Source organism: Gavialis gangeticus, unplaced genomic scaffold (genome assembly GCF_001723915.1).
Source record: "Gavialis gangeticus isolate Ggan-Ray unplaced genomic scaffold, GavGan_comp1, whole genome shotgun sequence".
NCBI lineage: Eukaryota > Metazoa > Chordata > Crocodylia > Gavialidae > Gavialis > Gavialis gangeticus.
Window position 1 is genome coordinate 20325148 of NW_017728997.1, and position 13954 is coordinate 20339101.

The 13954-nt window shown below is 40.9% G+C and overlaps 1 protein-coding gene across 1 annotated transcript in view; it reads right to left on the reverse strand.

Moving 5' to 3' along the window:
* Positions 1-638: 638 nt before the first annotated feature.
* The window catches only part of SLC6A6 (solute carrier family 6 member 6), a 73807-nt gene continuing 60491 nt past the window's right edge, over positions 639-13954 (reverse strand). Inside the window, exons 10-14 of the mRNA XM_019504909.1 lie at positions 13696-13833; positions 11427-11529; positions 9993-10093; positions 8990-9160; positions 639-6659 (exon numbers count right to left, since the gene is read on the reverse strand). Of these exons, the coding sequence (XP_019360454.1) occupies positions 6519-6659; positions 8990-9160; positions 9993-10093; positions 11427-11529; positions 13696-13833 (654 nt within the window). The 3' untranslated portion in view covers positions 639-6518. The remainder of the gene's footprint in view (positions 6660-8989; positions 9161-9992; positions 10094-11426; positions 11530-13695; positions 13834-13954) is intronic.

Sequence of the window (13954 nt, forward strand, 5' to 3'; positions counted from 1 at the left end):
GCCAAATACATCAAACAAGATGGACCACCTCTTATAACGCGAAGTCCCTGGAAAGCTATCAGGTAACAATCACAACATTACACTGAGAAAACAACATCCTATTAGAACAGCACATGTTTCAGAGCAATACTTTGAATCCAATGAGAGAACATCCTTGGGTGTTTGGACAGAAGCCGATCATAAACCAGTTCTACTAGGCCCTTGATGTTTTGGCTTCTCCACGAAAATCTCAACACTGGAGTTCTCTCACTTTTTCTACTGTATAACCTTTTTTACATCTCGGATGCAGAAGCAGAGATCAGCAATCTATAGACAATATGTTCCACAATAAAGAAGTAAGTCCTCTAGTCCCAATCAGGCTTCACTTTCTGCTCTCCCAGTACTCTTGTTTGGGTCTCAAATCTCACATCTTGGGCCATTAGCTATTAATTCACTTAAGGCTGTTTAAACGGTTTGCATGTGCTCCAGGACAGGTGACAAAGATAATGCACTGGAATGAAGGCTTCAATCTTGCTCTGCAAACCTGCAGTGCTCTCGGCTACACCTAGTTAACGGGAGCTGTTTTAAATTCCATGCTGCTCGGGGAGTGCAATTTGTTTAGCCCCAGCAACATTTATTTCCAAATCTGACTTTTTTTGTGGACATGCTAACAGCAATGTTGTTGAATGTTTTTTCAACCGGTTTCCATCCATGATGGGATTGTCTGGGAGCTGAGAGTTTCAATTATTTCAGCAACATTTTCCACCAAAATTCAGTTTTGGTGAAAAATGGCAAGAGAAATTGGTAGAATGTCTCATGGATCTTCCCATCTAATTTTTTTAAGCAGCTTTGCCTGTTTCCTTGCCAACTATTGCTGTTTGCTTCTTTCTGGGTTTAAATCACACCTAAAGTTGTCCTTTGTTAACCTTCTTCAGATTTTTTTTTTTAGTTCTTGATTTAGTTCTTGAAAACCATCCCAAACTGAAAATGTGCCAATTTGTTTTTCATTGGAATAAGATGTGAAAAGTTAAATGAAACAACTATTTGATGTGAAGATTTTAATTTGGGCAGAAATAGGCCATTTTTTTCATCAGAAAAAGATCCGACAGGAGCATTAATTGGTTTTCTGTCATCTGTGAAGTGTCACTAGTTGCTTTAGGGATGCTTTCTTTGTTGGGAGCAAGGAGTTGTTGAGAGACTCTGCTTTTCTTTCCTAAGGCATCTCAAAATATATTAGTGATACTTCACACAGGTGTAAAACCGATGTCCCCTAGTTAATACTAATTCCTTTGTTAGCAAGTGTATGCCATTCAGGGCACCTGTAGCTTAGGTTAAAATTAATTATCAAAGATTAAACATTATATCCTGATGGTTCCCAAACTAGTCTAATCCAAGGTTTAATAACCTCTCTTAATCCTAAACGCAAGGCTTGTAACTCTGGAAGAGATCAGCCCAAGCTGTGATGGCCAGATACATATCTGAACTCTCCCAAAGCTTGGGGGATGTTTTGTTCTGTGGTTTCTCTGCAGCCTGTTACAGAAAGAAGGGGTAACTATTATTTTTATCCCTGACCCAATCTTCCCCAAAGTTCGCCCATGTTGGATTTCAGGCTTTTGTTTTAACTCATCACTATTCACTAGAGGCTGTTTTGAATGGTAGGCTTCTTGTGTGTGAAAACTGGCTAAACTTTTCCCATTCCCTCTACAGTCCATCACTATGAACCTTCAAGCGAGGTGACACAGCATTCATGCTATAAAACACTCCTGAGGAGGAAGAATGACTTTTTTTTTCTTCTTAAGACTAGTACACTTTGCCAGGAGCATCTAATCAGATCATCTCCCAAGACCTATAATGTGTAACTCCAAAGTAAAAAACCATCTCTCCTAATCGTGTGTGTGTACACTTCTGGTGGTGGGTCTCATTTGGTATTCTAATGAAACAACATCACTATTGTTGCTACAGGGAGTAGGAAAAATATGCTGAATTTTCTGGAGGTGTTGTTAGGCATCTATTTTTTTCCCCAAGTGCACTTGAATTGCTGTTAGCCCCTGTCCACTCCACTCAATACAGAGCTTATTTAACTTATTATTTGCCATTATATCTGTCCACCCAGGCATTCAGTGAGCTCAAGATATGGAGTTTGTAACCAATTGCTCTCAGAGTTCAATTCTCCCACTGAAGGGGTTTAGACACTGATATCTGCAGCTGTAAGGTCTGAACCCAAGTTATCCCAGGTGTGACAAGTAAAAAGCATAGTTGTGCTCAACAAATGCTAGCAGGCCAAGATGAGGCTTTTAAGGTGCATCAGCTGGATGTTTTCATGTGTCCTAATGAAATCCTCTAGAGAAATGCAGGACAGAGACTGGATAACCACATACACATGCACCTAAGAAGGTAGGGTGCATACTACACTGACAGCAAGCCAGGGCTCAGATCAGCCAGAGGTAATGTTGGAGGTATGGCATGATAAACATGCCCTGTTGACGGTTTAGCTTGTTATATTTAGAAGGCTGTGGGCTGTTTTTGCCTCCTAAGTGCATGACTGCAAATAAGTTTTGCTGACCCACATCCCAATCCAGCAAATCAGGCTGAATACTAGCATTTTTCAGATGGTACACAGAGCTGCTGTGCTTCTGTGATTATATTTGCTGCACAGGAACAGACCCATTTTGTATCCAATATCTTACACTTCAGAAAGTGTTTTTTGAGGCTTATGGATTTAACTGGACTAAATTCATCAATGCACAAATGAAAAGGAAAGTGAATGAGTACCAAAACTAATACTATGAATGAAACAACATGGTATAAATATCAAAGGATGGACTACTGGTTATGTCACTGTAATAGATGCTAAGCCAATGAGATCATGACTAATGAGCAGTGAACCGACAGAGCATGGAAGGTTTGCTTTAGGTAAGAATCCCAAATTTCATTTGATAATTGGAACAGCTTAATTTGAAAATCTTCTGGGAGAAATCTTTCCCATACTTTCTGACTTCAGCTGACTTGAAAATGCTATTTCCAAACCCAGTAGAAACTACAAGGTATAAAGGTGCATTAAATGTCACAGAAAACAAACAGGTTTGGGGGTTGTTTTTTTTGGAAATGCATAGGTTTTGTTTCAAGGTTTTGACCCACAAGTTGGGGTCTTTCTGTTGTGGCTCCAAACCAGTTAATCTACAAACAGTTGCAATAGTTTAATATTTAATTTCTCAGTTACATAAGACAGGTAGAATAGGTCATGTTTCTACAATGTAAATTAGAAAAATTAGTCATGTTTACAATCATAAATAGGTAAAAAATACAAATGTTTATTTATTTTTATTTTTTTTAATTTGGCAGAATATAATGTTGCAACGCAAATTTGCCATCAAGTAAAATTCAGAATTCTTAGGGGAAAATGGAAAAAACCAAAATGAACATGCTCGTTGGAACTCGAAACTTAGCAGGAGTTGAATCTTTTGGAGTGAGTGTTTTGCTCTTGCAAAGGATGATTCAATTGCTGTTCCTCAGTCCAGCCCTTCCTTGCAGTCAGGCTAAACAGCACACCGGGGCCAGAAACTTGCCCCAAAAGAGCCTCAGTGAAGTCGCTGCGTATGAGCACGACGCTTTCATTTGGAACATGGAAGCAAGTGATTTGAATGGCACAGTTAGGTCAAAAAAGGGGGCTGGGCTCCAGTTCTCCTTTAAAGGTGTAGCACTGATCCTCTGGTTCATAATTCAAATCCACCCTCCACAATGAGTGATGCATGGTGAAATCTCCATCTCTGGCTCATCAGATACTTTTGAAATCTCAATGTGCAAGGGAAATGTCATACAATTTTTCGTTCAGATATGCAGCACCTAATGCAGGTGCATGCTGGGGTAACAGGTGTGTGCTTAACCAAATACCATGTCAAAGCATCAATGTTATTTTAATGTATCCCAACAGAAGTAAGGGATTTAACCATTAGCCTGATGCTCTGATATTAATTCATGTTTCTGTTGTGTGTACGCTAGGTGTAACAGGATGCTGTGCAAGATTACAGGCCTATTCTAAAGCCTGCAACAGTCAGTGAGTTCTTTCATTGACTTGAATGCACTTTGGATCATGTTTTACTTGTTTCCTCAATTGTTTATAGCATGAATTATAGACAGCATTAGTTTTAACTCAACTATCTTGCTTTTCCTTGATTAAAGGTTATTTTTTAAATACAGTATTTTTTCCCCTTGCATAAAGTTCTGAAAAAATCCACTTGGAATCATCCTGGCTTAGGGCAGCCCAGAGGGATTTCCAAGACATCTGGAATGGCCTGAAAATGCCTACTGCCAATGGGCAAGCCTAGTGAGATGTCAGATTTGCTGTCACAAATTGTGGCAGTGTTTCCTTTCATACTACAGTAACTGGAAAAGCAAACAAAAGCAATATCATATTGGCAGTTCTTGTTCCTGGAATTTGGCCCCCTCCCCCCCACCCAATTTAAAAACACAGATAGACTCAACCTAAAGCAACTCTCAACCTACAGAAGCTATCTTTTTATTATTATTATTTTGGTTTTGGTCCATTGTGCACTTCTAAATTGCCCGGTCTGTTTGACAAGACTAGAAAGCATGTGTGTGTGGTGCAGTGGCTAGCTAGCACATGGGACTTTTTTTTGTAAATGCAGGAATGTTAAGAATAGGATATGTTGCTCTTTAAATGGCAGAATCTGCTACTAACGGACTCTGCTGCCAAAAGTGTGAGCAGGTATGACTTTGCTACTGAATCAAGCCTTTTCTCCACATCCCTTTGGATAGCCAAACCCTGGCACCACATAAGGGAGGATTCGTTCTGAAGAATGATGCCCAACTAGAAAGGGCTGGTTTCCTGCGAAGTCTCCCTGCCAAAACACACGACTTTTAATGAAACAAGGTTCTCTCAGAAGGTTGGAAATTCTTTAGGGAGTTGAACCCTTACTATAATTCTTAATTTGGGCTAGGGATATCAATAGCTGATCAATATTCAGCTCAGGTACAGCAGTCCAGCTTGTTAGAAGCTTAGCACTGCCTTACTTAGATTTGTTTAAACTGGAATGCTAGGCAATGCTTTAAAACCAAAGAAAATCACATACCGTTCTGACTCTTCACTTGAAACCCCTGGCGCCCCATCTCCTAGTAGACAGAATCCCAGCCCCCATAAATGCATTCACCAACAAAAGCGAAAATGATGGCAACATGGTCCAGTGACAGAACAGGGTAATGGTGGGGTCAAGGGTCCAGTTCTACCAGTGCCTTTCTGAAACATGGGTAAACCACTTCATGGCCCCTGTCCTTTGCCTGCATCCCCAATAGTAAGAAAAACAGCAAACAAATAAGGATAATCCTTAAACTGGTAGAGCACGTGGGGCTAGATGGATGAAAAGCACCTGAGTGCGTGCTTAAGTACTCGTGTCATTTTTTGTTGTTACTGAAAATGCACTTGTTGTGAATAGCTGCTAGGTTAACTGGAATCCTCAAGGTGTTTTTCTTCTGATATCAAAGCCCAATACTTGAATTAAAAAAATCCCAAACATCTTTCCCATTTTTTTGTTTTGTTTTTGGAGTTCCACAGATACCAAATGCTGCCTTCTCTTAACTCAGCTCTTCGGCACGTGCATGCTTTTCTCCAGAAAAGCCTAGTGTTCTGTTGCAGCAAAATTTAACTTGAACTCAAGTACCCCCTCGGCTAAAATACAGCGTGCAGGAAAACTAAGGGACTGTGCCCAGAACTTCAGACCTGCACAAACCTTTTGCTGCAGGCAGTAAACATTTTGCTAGAGTAAAGAGGGCTGAGTTGGCAAACTTGCTCTCCTCTGCAGTCATTGCCTTCCACAGTGATGAAGCTCTTCAGCTGTGCTCAGGAATGACAACGATCCTGGTTGGTCTTTTGTTCCTAACCGCATCTCCTCCACTCCAAACTTCTCACCTCCCCTTGAGCAAATATGTACATTTTTGGACCATGACAAATGTCACAGTGTTCAGTACCCTTTTCCTGACGTGAACCTGAAGTCTGTCATTCGCCTCATTTGAACCAGAGGAAAAAAAAAGTACTACACCTTTGAAAAACAAACTCTCAGAGCAATATCTGTTGTTCTCTTTTTCTTTGAAAAAAAAAAAGACCTCTCAAGAGAGCTCATTTGTGTGTTCTAGGGTTGACCCTGTTCCCCACCACACCAGCACCTAAACCTGGCTGTCTGAGACTTGAATATATTGCTGGCAAGACAATCAATTCAAGTGGTAAGGAGTACAATATTTAGAGATAGATATATACTTAAAAAACCCAATAATAGTAAATTCCTGTAATATATCTAGTCTGATATGAAAGCTCGGCCTCCCCAGAGAGGTGTCTGCTGTGATTACCTTACAAAATATTAAAAAAACAAAAAAAAACCAAAAAAAAACCACACACACAAAAAATAACTTCTCTGTGAGAAATAAAAATAAATCCTAGTGCAAATATAAAGCTCTGTAAACCTGGTCCTATGAGAATCTATGGTTAGTAAACGGCAGTTAAAGCAGGTTTATCCTCTCATAGAGAGAGCTCACATCATAGTCTCCACAATGATATGAGTTGGCTTGATCAATCCGCCATTAGCAGTTCCATTGGCGCAAAATGGAGTGGCGCTTCCTCTGTCCTTGGCCCACCGATTCACTTCCTTGGGGGCAGCCACTGCTTTTATCCTCTGAAAGGAGAATGGCAAAGACAGTCAAGGGTTAGAAAAATCACTGCCTCAGTCCTGACAGATAAATCTATCATCGGTAAAATGCTTCTCTCCAAATGAAGGACCCAATCTCCAGCTCTCTCCCAGGGCTAGCACTCGCAAGGGCTTACCACCACGAGTACCACTTAGTGCCACAGGAAGACCTAGTAACTCCATCAGGAAATTTGGCTCTCTGGCTACACATTAACAAAATTACCAGTCTGAGACCAAGTGAACGTGTATTTTTCAAGAGAGCTTTTCAATCACCTTTGTCTTTTTGTCCAGAAGGTAAATCTGAAACCAACGGGAGACAGGTCCTTAATCTACTTGGACCTAGCTGTACTTTTAGACCATGGGAAGCAACATCTTCCTGAAAGTCAATGAGATCTACCAACACATAACACGAGAATGTTATCTTTTCCTCATGGAGTTTCTACTTTAAGACAAAAAGGCAAATGCAGCAAACAATGAGACACTGCCCAGGATGGATGGGAAGTTGATGGTTTCCTGAAAGGAGGACCAATGGCAAGAAGAAAAAGAGTGCTGAAAAAGAAACTGATAGCCCAAGGATGCTTGGGAACACAGCTTTCCTGAACCCCAACTACAGTCCCATACGAGTTGTCTAATAGCTCATGCATGTGTATCTGAAGGAAGCATATTTGGGGTAACCCAAGTAAACAGAGTTTCTCGACCTATGGCACCTGAGTTTTCAGCACACAGGAAAGACTGTTGTTGCCATTATCACCAAACACTGTGGTTACCAAAGGTATCTTAAAGGTTCAGGTTCACCAAAAGATGGCCCTGCCCCATTTATAAAGTATTATGGAGTCTTGGCAGGGCACAACAGTTCCCTGCAGTTCTGTATAGCTTTTGAAGTGTGTATCTACAACTACTGCAACAGAGCAGGTGAGGGAAGAGTGTAGAGACTGAATGAGATTAGCTCTGTTGTCCTATTTTTCTCTGTGACTAGGGTGTCTTATTTGAGGGCTCTCATCTTGGTGGGTTAGGATTAGAGATGGGGTTCTGGGTGCACACAGCATACCTCCCTAAAAAGTAACCTATCACCTGCACCTAGCCCTCCAGCCCACCTCTGAAAGCCATGCCTTTGCAAAGGCAGGAAGTGAACCTAAAATCAGAGCCTCTCTGTTGGGCTGGTGGAGAAACAACTTGCAGTTGTGGGTTCTAGCAGTCTCCCAACCCCATCTAAATGTGGACTTTCAGTGCTGCAGGATCTCCTCCAGGCCATATGTTTTTTCTCTACATGCTGAAAATGCAGCAGTTCACTGCCAAGCTACATCATTTCTCCCAGTTCTCACTTCAGAAGGCAGGAACTAGATGGCATCTGACATACATTCACTCTTGTTTACTGAATCTTGTCTTATTTGGCAGCTTTAGCTACTTCTCGATCTCTTACTTAATAGATGGTGATAATGCAGACAAGAAAATGAGAAGCCAATAAAATGCCCTGGCAGGAACTGGAAATGACCATTAAAATCGTTATGGAGAGAACAGCCAAAAAAACCTCAGGTAGCTTTCTTAATGTCTGTGAGGCTTTTGTTTTAGCCTGTCAGAGAGATGGCATTTTTACATGGACCTAAATCTCTCTGAATGCAATGAGTTTGTGGATACAGGATTTAGATTTGGGTTGATCCTGAACATTTCCTTTTCTCACTGATCTGTGTATGGATTTCCATTTCCCTCCCTAGCTTGAGAACTGAGACCTTCTGCATGGAAGTATATTTCAGTCGCAAGGTGCTCACAGAGGGAACAATTAGCTGGTTTGCAGAAATAGAAAGAAGGTAAAATCCAGTACTACTTTAGGCCAGAGAACATTGTGTGCATTCTCTTTAAACAGGATTATATTGTTTGCTAAAAGAAGTGGTGATCTATGCAGTTCTCATCCTCCCTGCAGCAGAAGTGTCTGACCCCATGCTGGCAAGGGCCACAGTGGCAGGCTTCCAAGGACTGTTTTGATTTTGCATAAAACAGAGCAGGTTTCAGCACACCAGAGGCAGTTTCACTAAGGTCGCACAGCGCAGCACGACATGGTTAGGCTTTCTTATCAGGATGCAGAAAGTGGAGGATCTCATGCTGTGGCCTGGGCCCTGCAGGGGCAACCGACTCCTGTTAAACATGCAGGCAAGGGCAAGCAACTTCTGTGAGGCTCCATTTAGGCCTCGCTTTGTCTGCTACATATTGAAGTAACTTTCCTGTAGATCATGTCAGAAAGCCTAAACTTCTCTTTCTCTCCTCCTCCCAAACCCTTTCTCTCAAGCACCCCCCTACTTCCCAATTCAGAGGGTCATTCATACCTCAATGAGCGATCCATCTGACTGTATGATGCGTATGACCATCACCATCGGGATGCAGATCATGGAGGAAAGGGCAAGAACCCAGCCCAGGCCAATTGCCCAGTCAGGATATGTGTAGACCTTGTTGTAGGTCAGAGGTTTATACTTGGCCAAGGAAAAGATAAAGCACCCCTGTGAGAGACAGAAAAAAGGATTAGAGAAATGATGCTGAAATCATGGATCCATTGTAGCTTAAATACAATATGGTATTGCTTGAACCCAGGTAAAGGAAGCAGTATCACACAATGCTGGTATACTTTACTGAGTGTTTATAACCAAGGGGAAGACATCCTAGCGGGAGCTCTACACCTATATGTATGTACACAGTTGAGAGGTGACCCAACTACAGAAGCACTGAGTAGAGAACCAGGCACTGAAACTGGGAGCAGTGAAGCCTGTCTCATGCTCTGAGTAACCCCCACAGGACAGCATGGAGGAAGAAGCCATGTGAATCAAATGCCAAGTGCAAAGAAGCCAGAAAAGAAATAGGTTGAGACAAGGAGTCTGGGGAAACTGAAGCCCTGGGGAGCAGAAGAAACTGCGATCTGGGGTTGAACTGAAAGGGAGGGACTAGGACTAGGTCTGTAAAGAGACTGGGGTTGGGAGCTGGTGAAGGACATGGGGGGCTGGAAGCCAGTTGAGAAGGGCTGCAATGTTTAGATTAGATGAGAGGCCAGGGGGAATACTGTGACTCGCTGCACAAAGAGACCCTGTGCAGGCAACCTTAATTCTGGCATTTCCTAAAGTGTATGCACTTGACTTCGCAATCTTAATAGATGTAACAATGTTTTGGTGCATGATACATAATATTGAATAAGAAAATGGACCATTTATAGCCTACGTATGTCCCTTGTAAGTTGAGATGTGAACGTGGTGACACTCCATCCACCACCCCACTCAAAGGAAACCAACATGACAAAAAAAACCACAGACAGGCTCTGGAACAGCATGATTCAGTACTCACCACACAAAGAACTGGTGTGATTAAAATCCAGCTCCATTTCATCCAGGGACCAGGTCTGTATCCAATCATATCCTCAATGGCATCATAAATATTATCAGCGCCTGAAATATATAGTTAATCCATGAAGAAAAGAACATTTTATCCAGAGCCTGCATATAACAGCTATGCAATATAGTTATAAAACATGACTGAGCAAGGGATATTGCAGTAGGAGATCTGCACCCTTGGGTCTGAGAGAGAAGGCAAAGGGGAAAAAAGTCTGATTTGTTCTGGGTCAGTGGGACTTGATGCGTACAGAAGATTGTATCTAGCTGTGGGTGCCAGACGTACTGGACAAGACTACAGGCTACACAAGATGCTTACTGTGCATTAGCCTAATAACACTGCGCAGTAGTGTGGTGGCTAAAAACTGTGCTAATAGCCTACTGCGCAGTGTTATTAGGCTAACGCGCAGTAAGCGTCATGAAAAAAGCGTGCGCTGGCGCTACTGCGCAGTAACTCTAGTTATTGCGCATTTAGTTAGCACTTTATTAAACAAGTGCTAAACTAAATGCATAGTACCTAAGGCAGATTAATGAACGTGTAGATGCGCCCACTATTTACTTTTTCAGGGATGTTAATTTCTAAGGTGAAGAAGAAATGTTACTTTACAGGACTTTATTATACAAAAAGGGTGAAATACAGGTCTAGAAATCTAAGTCTGGCTTCTAGAAGAGCCTACTTGGCAGTGTTGGAAGGCTAAAGGATATTTCTCTTCCCTCGCCTTCATAAGCTAGGTACAGTGGAACGCTAACGTTGGCGAGTCTGCTAAGAGTGGCAGGGGTTGTGTTTGAGAAAGGAAAATATAGCAACTGATACTATCCATCTGAATGTAAATGCGACTGTCATTCAAAATGAAAAATAATAAAACAAAAACTAAAATAAAACCTGATACATGAAGAATTATGGCATCAACCATTCCTAAGCAGCCAGTGTAGCAAGTTTGGCCACTGTCAGACTTAGGAAATCAGTATCAATTAAAAATATGGAACTATAATACATTTTCTGTCAAGTATTTACAAGTTTTCTATTTGGAGGGCTTGACCCATGTAGAAGTGAAGGGCTTTGGGAAGCAATTCTTTGAGAAACAATCAGAGCTTTTCACTGCCAGCCAAAATTTCAACTCTGGCCTCTTAATTTGAAGATGCAAATGTTTAATTGGACACCTATCAATTAGCATGTAAAAATACTCATATCTGCCTGAAAAATGTGGAGGTTGTCTTGAGCCCAGCTCAAATGTGGTGCTCAGGGGTCAGTGTAAATTGACAGTGAAGGCAAAATATCAACACTTCCAAAGAAAAGTCTGGAATCGATAGTTCTGGTTGCTGAATGGTGTCTTGCTAGTGCTGATTATTTTCATTATTATTCACTGAAGATTTGTATTAGGCCACTTACCATAAACCCAGGCTACAGCAATACATTCAAAGAATGCAACCCACAAAAGGCATACACCACTAGCTGCATAGTAGTCAAAGAGTTGAAAAACATACATGCCACCCTATAGACGAGAGAGACAGAGAGAGAGAAAAGGTTAGGCTCAGTCACTCACATTAAGACAATGTGTGTACTGGACCTGGCTGATTAAAATGGGTTTTTGCTCGGGAGTTCTAACAGACGCTTTATGAAAGGTAAAATTCTACCAAAAAATATTTTTCTGATTGTTTTTTAGCATGTAAAAATGCCACAGAATCATAGACCTATAGAGCTGGGGGGATCTCAAGAGGTCATCCAGCCCAGCCCCTTGCTCAGGGCAGGATCATCCCTAGCTAAACTATCCCAAATAAATGTGTGTCTAACCAGCACCGTAACCTTCCTTCTATGCTGCATCTGTAAAAATAAGTACTTAGCACTAATTTCCCTACGCACTTTTTGTGTTTATTATAGAAAGAATTATAAACTTGACAGCAATTGAACAAAATTACGCCACTTAATGTAATCTACTGAGACAGTTTTTCCTTCTTAAAAGTATTTTAGGGTGAGCTTTTATGAAATCATATAATAGAAAGAAATAATTGGTCTTCAACATGAACTGCTCTGATGTGATGAAAAATGCAAGGCAGGTCACTAGGAGGTACCTTCATTTATGAATCTAGTAGATATTTTCTCAGGAGGAAAATATCTCATTTTTCTCTCATTTTTAAATATTACATAGAACTGTCCAGACTCATTGCTCTGGCAATTGCTTTAAACAGACAGAGCTGAATTTCAATATAGATGTAAATGTTCCTTGCTCTTTATGTTGGTCACATCCAAACCTTTTTGAGTGTTTGAGTGTTCAAAATATCACTTATGGACGTTATTGTAATTCCCACTCCCCCCCCCTCAGATTTTTTTTAAAAACTCTGATGTTTTAAATGAGGCACAGACTATTTCTAAAATAACTGTCCCAATAGCGCTCTTATTTGAACAGTTTTTTATCTTAGTTGGTTGGTTTTTAGACTAGTCTAAACCCAGAATGCCTTCACTGATTCAAATCTGTGTAACTGATATAAAAATCAAGTTCTCTGGTTGCACTAGATGGAGCTTTAACTAACACGCCATGCCAAATTTGAGTTTAGCGATATTAATCTTTTTACAGAAGGTTCCTGTGGCGTTTTCTAATTTGAAGCCAGACTCTGATATCTCTCCCACACTGCATATAGTACCTTAAGCCTGGACTGAAATCAGTGAGTGTATGAATTCATGGGCCAGAACCTGGTGCTTAGCTAACTCCCACGATGCACTGTCACCACTGCAGTTCAAGTACCCCAGTGGCGAAAGTCAGAAATGACTTAACACGAATTGTTTGACTTAATACTAACCTGCCTGCCCATAGATTAGATCAGGAAGTAAAGAACTGCACCAGATTCAATTATACCTGGATAGCGTGGGGGTGCCCAACCAAACTGCAATTCATGAACAGAAAACTGCACTAGTTATGATACTGCAGATAAATTGAGGGATGTAGGGCTGTGATTAGTATTATACGTGAATTTTTGAAGTCTTTAAATATGAACTAAGCTGCAGCGCTCTTTAAAATAATCTTTGGTTTAAGCCACTTTCTAGCAATCTTTACAAACTATGAACACTGTAATTCATTTTCAAGCTTTTGTTTTGAAATAGCTGTCGTTCCCAAAGGCTTTAACTGTTCTGCACATATCTGATTAGGAAGAGGTTATAAACTGGGTTACTCAGGGTGACATTCAGATTTTCTATTTTTTTCATTTATGGTTTTGCTCTTGCCAGATGACATCAATAAAGGAATGGTTTTGGAAATTCTACGTGCTTATGTTTTTATCTTGTGATAAGGTCCCGATCAGTTTAATCCAGTAGCTCTCTACCATGGGGACACTTTTAAGAGAGAGAAAAATGTTGGGGTCATCCTCGGTAGCCACGAAGAAAGGATGCTTGGTTGTACCTCTGCATAACTGCTCTTGAACCACAACCTGAGAAACCTTGATCTAGGTGATGAGGAGTCGTCACTATCTCTCATTTCTACCTACTTGTACAGTCCACCTATACAATAATAATATGTACCTTTTAATACAGTTTGAAGTTTATGGTAAAAAAGTTATGCAAGAGCTATGGAGTGTTATTTTGTTCAACTTACCTTTGTCAGCTGATTCACAATACAAATATGTACATATATTGCTTTTAAAAGCTCTCCATTATCAGTGTTACTTACTTCAGTCACCATAGTTAGTCCCAGAAGATAGCTTAGGAAACACACTATAGCGATGAAGATTTCCCGTCGGTAACCCTTCCTTAGGAAGGATGGGTACAGATCAACTAATGATGTGATCTGTCCTTCAACTTCAACAAACTAGATGGGAAAGAAACACACAGCATGCATTACATTTTCCTATGTCACAATTAAACGTCCCATAAAGACACCCTAGCAGTCCTGGAGGTGCAGAGCTGCTCGAAGTCCAGCTCAAAGAAGA